This window comes from Podarcis tiliguerta, assembly GCF_965153285.1.
Source record: "Podarcis tiliguerta genome assembly, chromosome: 2".
Taxonomy (NCBI): Eukaryota; Metazoa; Chordata; class Lepidosauria; order Squamata; family Lacertidae; genus Podarcis; species Podarcis tiliguerta.
This window is the reverse complement of record NC_139535.1, coordinates 80403684-80421906: the sequence shown is the minus strand read 5'-3', so window position 1 is coordinate 80421906 and position 18223 is coordinate 80403684. Positions and strand designations below refer to the sequence as shown.

Sequence of the window (18223 nt, the reverse complement as noted above, 5' to 3'; positions counted from 1 at the left end):
CTTTCAGGAGCATGTCAACTTTGTTTTAAATGGTACTATCTACCAGACTGCTGAAGCACTCAAGGTGGCTAGTGTTGTCTTATGGATTTGTATGTGTGTAGATGGCATTTGTTTGCTCCTGAATGTGTGTTAAATGCATCTGTGTTTGTGCTATCAAGTGCATGTGTTTAATCATATATCTCTATCTTTTTCTGAATGTAGAGCTATCAATATGGCTGTGTTCATGTGGAGTTTTCTATGCATTACTTTCAGTTCCTTGGGTGACTGTTACTGCTGTGTGATTTGTGTGTCTCTATGGTTTACATTGCACAAATACACCTCTGTGCTATTTTTATGTACATGCCACCCTCTCTTGCCTACGTATGACGAACTGAGGACACAGATGGGCAGCTGGATGGGAGCAAAATCCAAGAGATTTCAGATTTCTAATCCTGCCTATCACCTGCCTGCTCTGAACACCTTGCCTGACAATGTCGCTACAAAGCAGCTTCATGGAGTCTCACAGGTTCGGCTCAGCCCAGCTTCCCATCTGGGTTGGTGGGGTGGGATGGATGACTCCTGGCAGCGGGGAGGAGAAACACACCATTAAAGAATGAAGCGCTGGCGAGGGGGGGACAGCACAAAGCGTTAACTGGTTCCGATCCCTCATGGATGGGGCAGTGTCGACTCAGCCTTCTAAGTCGGGATGGGGGCAACTGTGCTCTGGGGTTGGGGGAGAAGATGTCAGAAACAGAGAAGGAAACAATCAGTAAAAATCCACATCCAAAACCATGGAAACCTGTGGAAAAGAAAAGTATAAGTATATGCCTCCATCCCCAATCTTGGGAAAAAATTCCAAACCAATGCAGGAAAAAAAAATCAACAGTGCTTTTAGAACAAACTAAACAGAGAGAAAGAGAGAGAGAGAGCGAAAGAAAGAAAAAGAGAGAGACATGGGTTGGGTGGAATCAAGCCTGGCTTTTGAGTTTTACTACTTTGAAATTAATTAATTTGCTCGATTCCTAGCGCTAACCTGACAGCTTGTCCCTTGTTAAGACAGGCTCATTGCAGTTGTGAGTCCTGATACTTACATTAGGTATATAACCTCCAGATCTAGCCAAGACATTCAAATTAAAAATACATTGACTGACCCCCACTTCTTTCATGCACCACCCCCATCTTCCCCCAATAACAGACAGATAGTCAATGATCATGACTGCAGCTTTCTTTAAAAAAAAAACCAAAACAGGCAGAAAAGGGGGGAAAGATCCACAAATAAAATCACCCAGGATTGATCAGGAATTTAAAAAGAAAAGAAAGAAAAAGAAACAGTAAGCAAGAAAATTAAAAATTCCCACATCAAAGTGGTTAGTATATTGGTATAATTAATGTATATGTATTCTAGAAAATGTTATTTTCTATGGGTTTATCTGATTCTCACATTATCATGATAGTAGAGCAGAGGAAAAGAGTTAAGAAAAGAGAAATAGGCCCTTCAAGACATGTCAGAACATTACTTGGAGGTTGGGTGTGTGTGGAATGACTCAATTGAAAAAAATAGCTGGGGGATTCTCTCCAAAGAACTGCCTAAGCTTAGGGTAAAATTCCCACTAAAAGATGGATCACAAGTGGAATAACTGATGCTCAGTTTTATCCACACATTTGTTTCACTTTGATTTTCAGACAGTAGAAGATAACAAAGCTACCCTGGTTAAAAGTGGCACCACTCAGCATGTGCAATTGAATGTTCCTCACATAAAAGTGAGTCCACAAACAATAATGTATTAAATATGGTGAGAGGCTCAAAAGAGGACCCCTGCTCTATTCAATAACTGAGAAAAAACGTGTTTTGTTCTGTGCCTTACATCCTGATCCTGAACACATAGCTGTGGGAGTGGCGGGGGAGGGGAGCCCCACTGACTGCAGTGTATGGGATCTAAGATGTACATTCCCACTGCAATCTTACAGGCTGCTTAAAGCCAGAATGGCGCCTTGATAAAAATTAAAACAAAGTTCTAAGTATGTAACAATCTCGAAAAATGTGGAGGAAGGCCTGGAAGTATCATTTGAAAGTGCCCAAAATAAAATATTTTTTTAAAAAAAATAAAAACACACCCTCCCCGTTGTTCTTCTGTACTGTGGCAAATTTTTATATGTAAATCCCATAAAATTTCAAGCATTTGTTTTTTAAAAATCAGGAATTGGGATTAGAAAAAAAAGAAAAAGAAAAAGAAAGAGAGAAGTTGTGGTTGAGGTAGGCCAAGGTACCCAGTTGGTTGCCATGGAAACACGAAGAAAGGAGCAGAGAGAATCAGTTGAATGATAAAAGACGCAGAGAACGGGTTGGAAAAAGTGTATTTCCCCTGAAGGAAGCAAAACCAGAGAGAGGACCCAGACATTAATGGTGCTTCCACTCCACATGTGAGCAAGGAGAAATGGAAAAGGTTTGGAAGGGCAGTTGTTAGATGGGTTACTTTATATGCTTTATTTGCTGAGTGCTGTTTCGTTATTGGAAGCTTTGTTTCTGGACAGGGAGGGGGATGCCAATTGGAATTAGTGAGACCAAAGAGAGAAGAGGTGGGGAAACCAAGGGGAGGGGAGGTGGGAGGTTAGGAGGAGGAGGAGGATTGAGGAGAAAAGGTAAAGGAAGGTCACATTAAATATGGCCACAGAGAAAAAAACAAGGTGCTGGGTTAGGGGTGGGGTCAGTGGTAATGTTGTTGTTTACCTTTCTGTTCCACTTCTACTTTATGCATCGGAAGGGAGAGAAGAAAAATATATTGAAAAAAAAAGGTGCAAGAAGGAAAAAAAAGAGAAAAGAGATTAAATTGCTTTTGTTTCTCCCCGCACCCTAAAGAAACCATTTTTTCTTTCTTTCTTAAACTGCAAATCTCCCCTCCCCTCCCCCCACCAGCCCAACAAACACCAGCCCCTCCCGCTTTGGAATCATTTCAAGGCAGAGAGCGTGTTGGGTTTGGTGGTGGTAGTTGTACTTTTTCATTTCTTTTTTCGTCTGATCGGTTTGAGGTTTACAGTTTTTGGAGGGTTTTTTTGCTGTTGTTTTTAATTTTGTGCTGGCGACATTGCCCTTCAGAAGAAAAGTCAGAAATCAAAACCAACCAGAAAGGACGACAAAGGAACAAAACACAAAAGGGGGTTGGGTTGCTGGCTCAAAGCAGTTTGGCGGGGAGGAAGGTGGGGTTGGGGGAAAGGTAGGATCAGGGAGAGCAAGCAGAAAAGGGAGAAAGGAAAAGAGCAAGAGTTTGAAAAGAAAAATATCCCAGAATACCTTTTCCCCCCTAAGAAAGTCTTGACCTATCATGACCATAAATGCATTGCCTATCCAGTTCACTCCCACATCAGTCAGCCTATTTATCTATCTGTAAATCCTCCCATGTTTCTATTCCTTTGCTCCAACTCATAATTACTGTGTACTATATTCATAAATACACATATCCTTATCTCACTACCTTCTTTTACCCTAGCAGTTACGTAACTTGCAGCTGTTGATGTCAATGCTGATGTATAAGGTGCTGCCTTAAACAGAGACAGTCCAACACTGACTAGCAGCAGCTCTGCAGGGCCACGTAAGGGGAAAAAGTCAATTCGAGTGCTAAAAACTAGGGACTTCAAGTACTGGACCCCTAGAGCTTTATGAATACAGAACAAATCATGAACTCTGACCCCACTGCTATTACATGCAGATTATATCCCCAATTAGATAGCTTTTCAAATCACATTGTCTTCTTCAAAAATAAAATATGCCACTATTTAAGACGCTGGAAGTAGTCCTTCGCTTTGCTCTCTCTGGGTGTGTCCAGTTATTTATATGGAACAAAATGAGTGTCTTTTCCTTTACTATGCCGCTAGTCCTGATCCAAAACCGGTATCTTTACAACTATACAAATACCATGAAGAGAAGCAGAGTGGGAGTCAATTTTTCCTGTTTCTTACAGCAATTTCCCCTACATCCCATTCAAATCCCAAATGGTGAATTCAGCTAGACTAGGCATAGGCAAACTTGGCCCTCCAGATGTTTTGAAACTACAATTCCCACCATCCCTGACCACTGGTCCTGTTAGCTAGGGATGATGGGAGTTGTAGTCCCAAAACATCTGTAGGGCCGAGCTTGCCTATGCCTGAACTAGACCATGTTGCAAAGTTTTTGGTCTAGTCAATTTTACCGCTAAAGTATATTGCCCTTTTATTCCTTTTTAACCATAGTCATCTTTTTAACCATTAGTCATCTTTTTTTCATTATTATTATTATTATTATTACTTATTGTTGCGGGTGTTGTTATGGTTATCTTTATTATTTTAGGATACATTTTAAAGTGCTTTCAAAACCTGCAAAGCTGGTTTTACTAGGGACCGTGGTGAAGCACAAAAACTGACGTATACAGCTCTGCAACACTGTCTACAAGTTTTTTAACAGTTAAAATCTGTACATCGCCAGGGAATGGGAAGGTGTTGGGAGTGATCATGTTGACCCAAGTCTTCCAACCATTCCACAGTGAAGCAATGCTCTATCCATTGGCAAATCCCCCAGAGCCATAAAAAATCAATCAGGATCCACCAACCTCTGAGGACAGATCATATGGTCCCTCATCATTGCAGACGGGAATACTTGCTGCAAGACGAAACTTCACTAGATAGTGGCTGGATCATGGCAATGGCATAATATCCACTCCACTTCCAGACAATCTCCCTCCCAATTTGGAGGAAAGGGTATGTCCTGCTGTGTGTTAGACTTATGACTATTGGAGACAGTCCCATGGTTGCCATGAAGACCACAAAATCCTGAGCTAGACCCAAGGCATCCTCAGCATGGATGTTATAGGAATTTCCTGGACATAGTCAGGATTTGCCCTTCAAAAATGGCATCTGGGCAGAATTTTCGGAAACCTGTTAAAATGTCAGGGAAAACCCAGTCCGGATTTCCACTTGTTGAAATATGGCAATCCTAATGTTGAAGTCATCAATGACCACATTGGCCAGCCCAGTCAGGGAGGCTGCTGGGCAGCAGGGGAGTGGCAAAATAACACCATCCCTGGTCTGTCTCTTTGGCCCAGCACCAAATTCAGGCCTCTCACAGTTCTGCTCCAAAGAAGAGGGGGGTTTTGGTAATGGAGAATAAACTGCTGAACCTCCCATCTCATCACTCCAGTGTAGCTTGGTACTGCACAATTTTGTTGATAAAATTGGAGCAGGCATTCTCCTTCATTATCCATTATAGGGTCCAGGATACCAGTTGTCTCAAGGAGCCCAAGATAGAAGGCAGACTCTACTTTCCTCAACAAATTCTAAGCCTGTATCTTGCTGCAGGGGTAGCCAATACTGTGTCTTCTAGATGCTGTTGAACAGTCAGCATGGCCAATGGTCAGGGATGATGGGAGCTGTAGTCCAACAAATATCTGAAGGGCACCACACTGGCTACATTATTGGAATTCTAGTGGAATTTAGAGAAGCAAAAATGAAATATTCCAGGCAGCTCTTAGGAACTTTCCAGGGATCAGACATGATCAGGATTTATGTCATATATGTGATTGGAAGGATCAGGATCCTTTCTATGAGCAAAAATCAAGCTTTGGTGGGACTAGACAGAGCTACTAGAACTGGCCAAAAGTGGTAGAGACTGAGGAATCGACTGGTTGATAATTTAAACAGAAGCTCTGCTGATCCCAGTAATTTTGAATGTTCTTCCACAGTCCTCCACATTGTGGAGGCACAAAAAAGGAGATGTTAGAAACAACATACCTCCACTCTCTGCAGCAATTGTTACAACACAAAGTAAGACGCAAAATGAAGGATGTGAAAGCATACTGTTCCCAAACCTGTGCAGCTGCAGGCACAACAATCACACTAACCACCAGTGATCTATCGGTTGCTAACACACAACTGGCTCATACTGCAATCCAGATTGTATGGAACAGCTGTGCATTGGTGTCTAGAGTGGGTAACATGGGTTTGCTCCAGTAAGCTAGCCTGAGAAGGGGTATAAAAGTATGTCAGATATAAACATGGCTTTAGAAGACTACAGAAATTCATGGAGGATAAATAAATGGCTATTGGCCATCGTAACTAAAATAAATCTCCAGGTTCAGTGGTGGTGAGCCACCAAGTACAAATTGCCAGGCAAAGAGCTGTTGCCTTCAAGCCCTTCTTATGGGCATTCTGGTAGCATCTGGCCTAAGTAGAAAACGCTTTAGGATGGTAGACTAAATGGAACATTGGTCTGGCCTGGACTTAACTAACCTGGCATACTAGGAGAAAGCAGCATAAGGGATTCTGCTAGTGCAATGAGGCTTCCCTCCTCTCCTGTTTGATGTTTTATTGTATTTTTAATATTTGGTTGGAAGCCACCCAGAGTGCCTGGGGAAGCCAAGCCAGATTGGCAGGGTATAAATAATTTTTTGATTATTTATTATTATTATTATTATTATCATTATCATTATTATCATCATCATCATCCCTCCACGCTTTCCCCCAATCTGCTCTGGGGAGGCAGGTCAGGAGAACCCTCAGAGCACCACATGGGGGGAGGAGAGGGGGGAATAATTTCATCTGGAAAGCATAAGCGCTTGCACTGATGGATGGTCAGAAAAGCACAGTGTTGAATTCCTCCCTATATTCCTTCAGGTCTCTGCTTATGCTCTTATGTAAGAAGATTATAGTGGAGCTCCTGCTGATTTGGGAAGGCAAAGTGTTAACAATAGTAGTACAAGTGGGCAGGATTGTTGGAGGCTGATTTAGAAGAAAATCATAGAATCCTGGTTGAAATTTTCCTCAGAATTCATGAAAAAAGCAAACTTTGATAAGATCAGAAAAATTGGCACAGCCCCGGAAGGAAATGGAATGATTGCCCAGTGCACAAAAGAGCATTCCAATAAATTCCTTGTACATGTACATTAATACAATTTTTTCTGTGTGCATACAGTCCACCAAGCAGTCATCAGAGGTAAGCAAAGTAATCAACATCCTTACTATTATTTTGCTATTGATAATTTCCTGTTATGGTTCATTGATGACTCCATCTTAGAACATTGATGAAAACTCAGGATTTTATATGTGGTGTTTTATATTGGAAACTTCAGGGAACCCTGCATGGCCCCAGATGACTGGAAAAGAGATATAAAGAGGATAGACTACCGTATTTGACTCTCATGGTATCCTCAAACTTTGCCTCCCTAATCCTCTTTTGAGAGCGTTGTGTGTATTCATTATGAAGGGTTAACTTCATCTTCCATTAGCAGTGAAGGAGGATTTCTCACACTCAGGGTTACCATTAAATGATACCCAGCAGCTAAGAAATAAAATGTATTCTTTAAAACTCTTAAAATGTTTTAAACAAATTTGTAATTTGAGAATTTTATTCAGTTTCTGAAGGACTTTGTGACTTTAGTGACATCTTAACATTAAAATGAACCCAGACAGAATATTTTTCTTGTCCGGGTCAGTGAGGCCCTGGAAAGTTAGAAAAGGAGTTGATGCCAGGAGTCAGAATAAACATACAAGTGATACCAGATTTGTGCTGACTTGTACATAATTTGGACCGAGTAAAGGAATGAAAAATTAAATAGACAAGCCGTTTTGTGGCTCAGAAGACCAGAACTTCATTTCATGATTTACCAGAGTGTCACCATATAACCATCATTTATGAGCATATGTGGACTTGAGCTCTCCATGTATGTAAAGGAGATAACGGCTCTGGATTGCTTTAGGGGGTATGTATAAAAATGAATCTTTATAAGACTATGATTTATTGAGAAACTGAAGCAAGCAGGGTCATGGATGCCAGACAGGCTTTTTTCTGGACTAATTTGAAAACAGATTGTCCATGTCAGGCCTGTATAACACAAGGGCCTAGGAAACGAGTGGGAAATAAAAGAAAGGTCTGTTTAAAAAGAAAGGAATCCACTGCACTTCAGTTGATGTTTGGCTAGGTTTGTGGTCTCTTAAATCATCTAAGAGAAAATAGGTTTCAGAATCCTAACCTTCTTTAACTGGATGTCCCAGTTAAAGAATGGGGCCTGACCCACCATGCAAACCTAGGATAAGGGTGAAACAAGCTATGCACAAATTTAATCCAAGCAAAAAGAAAAGAAAAAAAGGGGGGACCATTCTACTGCATTTTTAAGCATTCTTCCCCCAAATGAATGAACAACTCTGGAATTAGCTGCATGTGAAGCACACAAATTCATACAAATGAACAAACAGACCAGTCTCCTGTGTGCACGAGAGGCTCTCTTCATTTAGAATTGGGGGGAAACTGAGGTCCACATATGCATCTTGTCTTATGTGAGTTGCAGAATCAGTGACGATGCCCTAGGTAGTTTGCTGGCCCTGTCAGCAAGAGAATTTTCAAGCTAGCTGGGCCCAGAGGCTGCTCTTTGAGAGCCACTTCCCAGCAGGCCATACACCACCCTGGCTCCCTAGTTGGAAGCATAGTCAGCAGAGGAGATGGAGGAGAAAGAGTGGGGAGGAAACCAAGGGGAAAGAGGGACCACATCCACAAAAGATGATGAATGTAGTCAAGGAAACAGGGCCACAGCAACGTGGGCAGGAACAGCTAGGGCCTCCAATTATGCCAACACTGAAGGTGGGCAGAGGAAAAAATACTGAAGTTTGAATAAATGTTTATCATATAAACAAAGACAAAAACTCTTTAAATAGAGTCTAGTATTCATTGAGTGCCAAATCGTTGCCCATATATGTTTATGTAGCCACTTTGTAACACTCCCAAGGAAAGAGACTCTATATCTTCCTTTTGAAATTTATTCCAACGCTTAGCTGCTCTACTGCCCTCCTTAGAACCATTCATTTCTGGCCTACCTTCACTGGCAGTAGCAACTGCTATTTGACATCTTGAATTTAAATATTTGAAGACTGTTAAGAATGTTCCATTTAATCTTTTCTTCTTGCGGCTGCTATATGCAGCTCCTTCGCACTTCCTTATAACTCCACTCTTTATTATTCTCCTTGGATGCTGAACAGCTTCTCTTTTTTTCCCCTCATCTTCCTTTCAAAGTAGCACCCAAAATGGAACACAGATTTCTTGCCGTAGCCTAATCAGTGCCAAACTATACTATGCCTCAGTATGGTTTTGCAGCACTAATGACTTGCTGTTTCCCCCTGGCTGTGCCCAGCGATGTCTATGGGCATCTCTATCTACACCTCTGTATTTAAACCAATTTCAAGCCTGTTCAAACTTCATGGCTTCCAACCAAGAAATCTTCAGAAATGCAGCTCTCCAAAATGATGGGGAGCTTCTAACAAGGCATTCTCAGCAACCTTATAAAATGATGACATTTCACAAAGTCGCTGTGAGAGAAGTCATGATGATTAAAACTGTTTAAGAATCTGATCCCAAACTAGTTTGCACTGGGCTAGTCAGCAGCCAACAGTTTCCCCCCTGACAGCTATATGAAAGGTTTTGCACTTTTGTATTGTTTTGGAGACCTGCAAAACCTGCCTGACTAGTGGCACAAGAAATAAGTGCACAACAGAGGAAGCAATAACTGTCTCAAACCACCCTGCCAAAGTCAGTGGTAGACAGTACTGATTGGCATAATTTCACCAAGGCTTCTCCCCCTACCCCTCAGGGACATTTTGCAATTAAAAACAAAGCAAACCAAACACATACATGTGCTTATGGTACTTTTTTAAAAAATGGGGAATCTGACTAAAGCATGACAAGAGGGTAAGGATGCACCATTTGGCTTGATAGAATATATGTCTCTTATGCAAACTGACAAATGAGGAGGAACCTAAGCTCACCTCAAGGATAAAGAACCTCCTATGATTTCTCTTTAAAAATTATATCTTAGCTTCACCCTAAAAATGATCTGTCTTGTTTCCAACCTTGTGGTGTATAAGTGCTGACAGTGTGGGCCTTTTCTAAATCTGTACAAACTAAATCTGCACAGCATGGATACAGTTAGTAAGATCTATTTAGGCTGCAGTCAGGCTTGGGGGACTGGCTAAGACCTGGGCCCCAAATATCTGTTTGTATTTTGGAGTTTCCATTCAAGCACCTACACTCAGATTCATCAAGTGACTGGTCTGCCTATGTCCCCACTACTTTGCCTGATTTCCAGAAGTGTTTGCCTGGCAAAGCCCATTAAACTCCACTCACTCTTAGGAGAGAATCCAGGCACTAAAAGCAACCATTTCCCAGTGTGACTAGTGATACCCCTGGTAACAAGAACAACCCTGGCCTAAGAAAAAGCAAAGAGAGCAAGCAGCAGAAAACAGAGTGAAAGAAGAGAAGGGAAAGCTGGGGAAAGGAGCTGGCAGAAGAGAGGGGAGAGGGAGGTTGCGTTTTGAAAAATATTGACACAATAATAACAATTCACTTTAAAAAATCCAAAACCAAAAATCAGACACATTAAATGAATTGTTTTGTTTTTCCACATGTCAGATTGGACCCTGAGGAAGGAAGATCAGTGTCTGGTTAGAGTGGAGGCAGCTGCAAAGGAAGGAAGCAAAAGGGTCTGGCAACATAGGCCCCTCCCACCTCTGTCATCCCTCTGTGATCCCCCCCCCTCTCCCCATGGGTCTCCAGCTTCCTGTGCTTTCCCCTTCCATCACCTGCTCCAGCCCTGACCCCCAAGGACAACAGCACTGGATCAAACCACTCTCCTGCTTAAAGAAGCATGGTAGGGCAGCCAACAGGGAGCAGCAGAAACACAGAGGCAGAGTGAGGTATGATTGTAGCAAGAGCTGAGTTCAGGTTCTGCTACATATCCAGCACAAACCATTGTGGATGAAATGCCCAGCCGTGATACTTTTCAATGAAAGAGGTCCAACCATGGTTATCATGACTGCCACCCTGGTTCAGCATTAAAGCAGGATACATCCAGGAGGGGTGATGCTTTCTCCTATCTGATGTGAGTTGGGAACAGGTCTGTGCTAATTAAAGGTGAGAACTGCTGAAAATTCCTCCTCAGTTCAGCCACTGCCAATCTGAGAATGGGCTAACTGTTTCCTGCTTCTGGCTCCATTTCACCTGCATACTGAAACCCAGGAGTCCTGACTCGAGGAGCAGGGAGAACATTGGATGTAACTAAGACTGATGCCAAACATTTAGTGTTGAGGAAATAATGTATTTCTTAATGTGTGGTAAAGCTAGAAAGAAGGTTTCTGTCTCTTCTGGAGAAGAAAGAAGCTATGCAAATAAGCTGGGAAGAGAATGTAGCCTTAGTAGATTTGAATCAAAAGGATATAGGAGCACACTGTGGGCTTAACTATCCTATCACACTGACAGAAAAGCATTCTTATCTCAGCTATGCATATAATGAATAGTGAAAATGATCCTGGATTTTAAGTGAAGACACAATGGCTTTGCTCAGACATTTGTCCACAGTTTCATGGTTTACAAAGCTGCACACAAGCACTGTGAATGTGTCCTCCTCCTTCACTGTGGACAAGCACTTCTCCATCCTGGCTTATTAGCCTAGTTGTTTACTGAACATTAAACCAGAGTTCCCTGTATTGGACATAACCAGGAATTATGGCTTAATGCAAGCCAGGATTCCCACACCAAAGCCATTACTTGAAGAGACAAGGGTAGGGTGACCATAGCACCCATCCATAGATTCACAAACTAAGCCTTATGAAACCATGGGTGAATGGCAGGATGTGACCAATGAAAGTTCTTATGAGTCCGGGAAAGAGGGTTTACATGTATGACTGCATATATATGAACAAATATAGCTGGGTATGTTAATACAGAGTATGCAAGCAAGCACAAACTCTGCTTACATATCTGGCAATGTATACAAATGTCCTCCCAGCTTGGATCCAGAGATGTCTTGCTGAGAACAGAAAAGGCATTCTGCTTATGCAAGGCAGCCTTGTTAAATTCTTCTAATTTCCCCATCCACAAAAATACTCCATCATGTACCCTTCCAGAAGGCCCCTCGGTCCTCAGGAGAAGCTTTTCAAGAGATGAAGGGGGGACGGGGCGGCGAGAGAGTGCCAAGAAAGCCACATTGCATGAGCGGTGTTTTGTTCACCTATGTTTGACTGCAACCATATATATGTGCATGTGAGTAATATATGTACATGCACACATACATCCACACATGTATATATAACTGCGTGAGAGAGGAAGAGAGACAATGCGCAGGTGCAGGAGGATGCTCACCTGCAAAACTAGTCAAACATGCAGACATGGAAGTCCATAGCTTTTCACATGGTTCTGGGGATCAGCATGTGCATGTGTATGTTTATGGGAACATAAGAATGAGCTTGCCAATGTGCTGATATGCAACCTGTACTGAGAGGGGCACCCTCAGTGTCAACAGCTCTGCCATAGTCAGTTATACTTCCTGGCCATTTGCCCTAATAGCTGATCCCAACATCCTCCATGCCATCCCTGCCGCCCCCTCCCCCCAGACACTTTCACGATGCAGGTGATATCCTGGTCAGCCTTTTAGTGCCCTTTGCCTGTTTGGGGTATCCCCAGTGCTGTTAAACTGCGAGGGGTCAGGACTGGTTGCACCCTGAGATGAGTGTTGATTTGTTTCGAAGCCACCTGGTAGCTAGAAGGAAAAGGGGCAGGAATGAAGGTTAAAAGGTTAAGAGGCCACGCCTGCCCTGCTCTGCTCCACTTCGTCTGTGAGGAGAAACCAAAGGGGCATTAGCGGAGAGGGGAAGGGGACACACCCTGTGAGGCTGACCCACCCGCATGGACCCTAGACCCAGCGGAGAGTGTGCAAGACACCAAAGGCAAGGAACAAACCTCCCAAACACTCCAAGCAACACAAGAGAAGGAAAGGAGGAGGGCATATGAGCTGCTGACCCAGGGAGGAGAGACACCACCAGCCTAGCCCTTCAGTAGATTGCATTTAGGCTTGCCAGATCAAAATGCTATTGCTAAGGGGTGCCATCAATAAGGAGAAAGGGATTTCAGTTATGATTTGTGGGGCTGTTTGGAAATGGGGAGTAATCTTTTTGAATAAAGGCTGTAATTGTAAGTAACAGACACCTTTGCAACCCCCCTGACATGGCAGTTTGCTAACATACGAAACCTGATTAGGGAGTGGCAGCTATAGCACCAGGCTTGTTCCATCAATAGGAATGAAGCAGATTGGCTCCAGGAGATAAAGGGCCTTCATCACATTAACCATTTTCCTGCTACTTGCACTCTGTAGTGACCAACTCCTAGTGTTCATCTCAGAAAAATCAAATTCAGTCTATGAACCGAAGACTTGAACAAACAAAATTCATATATTGTTTTGAGAAAAATAATTGCATATCAACTGCTTTCTTCGGAGAGGTTTTCTTAGGATTGTCCCCCACCACATGCCATTTTCCTTCTTTCCAAGGAATAATGCTGGTGCTAAACTCCATTTCAGGTGCCTTGGTATGGATGCAGATGGGGTTGTGCTTAAAAACATGGGAATTGTGGCACAAGCACATTCAGAACGCACATGCCCACACTCAAAAAACATGCACGCACTGAAGGACAGAGCCATCTACATCCCTGTGCTCAGGAATTCATCCACACCATGTGAGCATTCATAAAGATACTTCTATAACAGAGGTGTACACACACACACATACACAAAATCAATCATACCAGTCTACATACAAGACCTACCCACAAACATTCAAAACATGAATTGTTGCCCTAGCCCCGTAATAATAGCCACAGCTTTTAGAATGCTGTGCTTTTTGCTTTTGGAAGAGATATCAACTCTGCTACCAACTGCCTGATGCAAAGGCTCACAGAACCACCCTGAAGCACATTTCAGGACACTGAAACATGCATGTGTACACACACACACGAGTTTGTGCATATGCACTGCACACAAGCATGAAGATGGTCATACAACTGAGTGTGCATACAAATACACTGTGCCATTCATATGGATATACAGACCATATATGCACAGACGCAATGCATATATACCCAGGACATGTTAAGTACTAATATACATGTCTATTGTCCACATTTGATGCACCGAGTATGTACATATACTAAGGATGAGCCAAAGGCTATAGAATCACACATATCCTCATCAATCACAAACAAGCAAACATACAGTGCACACAAATAGCATGTATTTCAAGCACTGACACCTTGCATACACCATCAAGTGGGGGTTCAAACACACAGTGATAGTATCTCTCCTGAGGGTCTGTGCTACTGTGGAGGTTTTGTATTGCTCAAAATTTCAAGGATTTTGGTTGTTGTTGAGGAGAGATGCTGAAATAGTCCTGTTACCGGTGCAGCTACCCTGGCTAAAATCAGCATCAGGTGCTGAAATGGAGGAAGGTTATGGCTGGTCCAGCTTGTGCCTTATTGGGGTCCTCTTTCCTTAGGGCTCAGGTACACAAAGAAAAGAAAGAGAAACTAAGGCAATGATCAGCCAAACATGGAGAGTTAAGAGACAGAATTACAAACCAGGAATCATTCTGCCCAGTTATCAAGGCCCAAACCACTTGAATTAATTCTTTTCTCAGAACCCTGGCATTTTAGTCCACTTCGACTCTAGCCATTGGAAACCCCTCTCCAGCACAAGAGACAAAAATGTCAGGGTTAGTTCCCAGTCTAGCTGGTGTCTCCTCTAGGTGCATCCTATTCCCATGTCTGGATGTGTATTAGGGGGCCAGTCTGTGGAGTCTCTCTCCTTCCTGGGTCAGGTGGGAATCTTATTTGGAGCAGTAACTGAAATAAGATGAAGCATCAGAGTTCAATGAGAAATGGACTCACTGTAGGGGACACAGTCATACTGGACCTCCAGGTACTTGTAGGTGCCAGGGCAAGGGTCTGGAAAAGCATCTGAGCCAGCCACTACGACACACTGTGTCCGATTATTGCACCTGAAAGAGAAGAAAGAAGGGCAGGTTGTTAAGCTACTGGCACAAACTGCAGTTCTAAAGGAAACCACTAGGTGGCAGTGATTGATACTTAGTACTGTATTGCAAATACTTCCTAGAATCTTTGAAAAACTGCTGCACCACTATTTTGTTTGGGATGCAGATTATAATCTCAGGTATGAAGCTGATGCAAGCAGTGAGCAGGCACAACTACTGGTCGGATAATCCAAATACAGTGACAGGAAGCCCTTTACTAACCCCATTCCAGGATTTGTCCGCAGAAGACTTGCTGGATGTCAGACACAGCTCTGTGCCTGTGTTAGCTCTGGTTATGGGGCCAAAGACTGTCACCAACATTTGATTGTTGTGATACTGTATTATATTACAGTATCAGTATATATCAGTATATTTATATTTTTTATTACAGTATATTGTATTATTTTTTATAGTACTCTTTTAACCTAGGGACTTTTAACCTGACAGATTTATTTATGTGCAATCATGGCTCCTCAAATTCAAGCTAAACTCACAACCTGCAGTTTTCGTACATGTCCATAACCTTATGAGTGTCTGCATACACCAATGTGAGTGTGAACCATATTCCTCTGTTTGTCCAAAGGCGACATCAAATACATTTTTGTGCAAGCACCCAAGGTGACAACTACCGTATAATCACTGAGGATTTACAGACCTTCAGACCAGGATGCAGTCTTGCAGCAGTGAGACGTGGTTCTGCCACTCCCTCCCCTGGCACCAGGTAATGGTACCCAGTAACACCCCATCCTGGAAGAAAACCCTGCACTTGCACACCACTGCGAGTCAATCCTTGGGTGTGTGGCGGGGAGGGGCGGGGGAGATAACATTATAACCTGGCCCCTGCATAATCAGAAATCCCTATGTGGTGGTTATTTTTATGTTCTCTTAGCATACTGACCCAGATCACAACTGGCAGATTAAGCAGACAGTCCTCTCAACAGCCAGTTGCAGAATTGTTAGCCTCTCACCCTTGCTTAGGTCCAGAAGTAGAGCTAAGAAGCACTGCCCCCCATTTCCCACTTTGTTAGCTCCTGCCACCTGCTCTCCCTTGAAAGGCTGATGCAACAGGCAAGGGAGGTTGGAAGGGGGACTCCCAGGGGCTGTCGGCTGCCAAAGCAACTGGAGCCGGTATCAACTCAGGCCCCTGGGGCAGGACAGCCACCACCTGCTTCACTGAAGCGGAGTTTGTCAGCAAAGTGGGATGGATGAGAGTTGAGGTGCTGGCGCTTCCAGCTCTGTAGAGCCCCACCCAATAGCTAGTCACCTTCTCAGATGGTGCTGTGCAGAATGCCCATCCACTGCATGGCTTATCTTTGGGCTATGCGCTCAAAGAAAGTTGTGGCTGCTGTGCTCCTTGCCGCATCCCCCTGCTGCTGTGCTGTGAACTATGGTTATCTTAGCCCGGGCTCAGGGCTTGTCTCACTCCAGACAAACCAGGAGCTGCAACCAAGGTTTGCTCTTGAATTTGTGGCATGTGCTCGTGTCCATTCAGCACACTAAGCCAAACCATAACTTTGCTCAGAGTAGCAAGAGGACTGGGAGAGGAGCCATAGTTTGGCTTAGCATTATGCGCAGACACCATCCATTATGTTTTAGATTCTTGTATTTACTATTATTCATTTGCTATAATGCACGCAACTTTGGGTACAATCTGGTAAGAAAAACAAAAACAAATGAACATATGCTGTTGACAGGAAAGGAGAAGCAGGCGGTATTTGTTGGGCAGGCAGGGAGGGAGGCTGAGGTTTGGGAAGTTAAGAGAGCCCTAAAATACAGTGGCTGAAGGATGAGGGAGACAAAGCAGGCAGTGGGCAGACGAGCAAGAATGGGAGAGAAAGGGGTCAGGGGAGGCACACACAGAGACTAATGCAGGTAAGAGGCAGAGGAGATACAAAGGGAAAGGAAACGAACAAAGGAGAAAACTGCACCCAGGATTTAGAGACAGGCAAAACATCATGCTGTTGGCAGGTTAAAAAATGAAAGGGAGGGAACACTGGAGACTAGGAAACTGTCAGGCAGGAAAGGCCAAAAAGCTCAGGAGTGGGAGGTTTCATATATTGATCTGAACAAAACAGGTCCTATCTTGAAGTCTTATACAAGCTACATTTGTTTGGGGTTTGTCTAGCAGCACCTTTGACATCTACCTAACCTCCTTTTTTTGGCATTTACTTACTGTGCATCCAGCACCTTCATTAAAATATATAGTACCTTTGGCACCACTTAAAGGTTTCTGAAATCTTAAGCAGTAATTTAAATACTTTGGGTTCATCTTTCGGCTCACAGAACGTTGCACCCATGAAACAGAAGACTATGAATCCTCAAAAACAAGGAAACTTCAGCTGTCTAAACACCAGCATTACATGGGGAACAGTGAACAAAAAATAAATGTTTTGTAAGCATGGGTTGTGCTTACGGACAGTGTCCGGCATGAATGGCCATTATCACTCCTCAACTAACCCAATGTGTGATAGAATTTGAGGTAAGATTAGAGGAATGAAGCTAACCATATCAAACCAATCCCAATTGGGAATTTTCACTTCTACTGCACTGCAAAGAGTGTATTCTCCTTAGCACTGGAAATGGCAGGAAAATTGCCTATCAACTTAGTATGGCTCAGCTTCTGAAGAGAGAGAAAGTAAAATAATTGCAGCATAAGATGAACATGTTTATTATGTTTGGAGGCATCATGACTATAAAATAAGTGCAAACCTCCACTGGATCAAAGTTTATGCTAACCTGCCTGAGCTGTCCTTGTTACCTGTTCTATAACTCTCCCTTCAAACTCTTAGCTGGCTTCATGGCAAATATCACATCAAAAAACCTAGAGACTTGGCTAATTGTGCTAAAAAGATTTTAGCACACTCTTTGGCCACACTCTTTTCTGCCATTTTCTCATTGTTTAATCCATATATTAATTACCGTATTTACTCAAGTCTAATGCGCCATTGAATCTAATGCACACCTCAATTTTCAGAACCTTGAAACAACAAAAAAAGTATTTGCTGGCGAATGTAAATGTTCCATCAAATCTAATGTGCACCTTAATTTTTGCAACGTAATTTGGCCAAGAAAGGTGAGCATTGGATTCAAGTAAATATGGTAGTTCAATATCAACACAGAAACCTCAAAATGCTAGTAATTTAGGAACATGCATTTATTCATTTTTAAAGTGTGCAAATGCTTAAACCTGCTTAGAAGTCACACCCTCTGACCTGCAAGACCTTCCTACAAAAGTTCATCTAGCATGGACTGTACTACTTGTGACAGCACCCCTTGGACTGTGCCATTTCAGAATGCAGGGAGAGGAAAGGGGAAGAGGAACTGCAAGTTTGGCTGTTTCCCCGTAACAAAAATTCCACACATGGAGAAGAATGGTACA

General features: G+C 42.9%; 1 protein-coding gene across 16 annotated transcripts in view; it reads right to left on the bottom strand.

Moving 5' to 3' along the window:
* Positions 1–18223, bottom strand: part of ADGRL1 (adhesion G protein-coupled receptor L1) — a 133678-nt gene that overhangs the window by 32266 nt on the left and 83189 nt on the right. For 6 of the 16 annotated variants that reach the window (XM_083430695.1, XM_083430697.1, XM_083430702.1 and 3 more), the window contains exon 4: positions 14702–14811. In XM_083430695.1, coding sequence (XP_083286821.1) covers positions 14702–14811 — 110 coding nt within the window. Of the gene's footprint in view, positions 1–583; positions 703–2707; positions 2726–14701; positions 14812–18223 lie in introns of all 16 variants that reach the window. The other 10 variants (XM_083430696.1, XM_083430693.1, XM_083430700.1 and 7 more) reach the window with 3 other exon arrangements.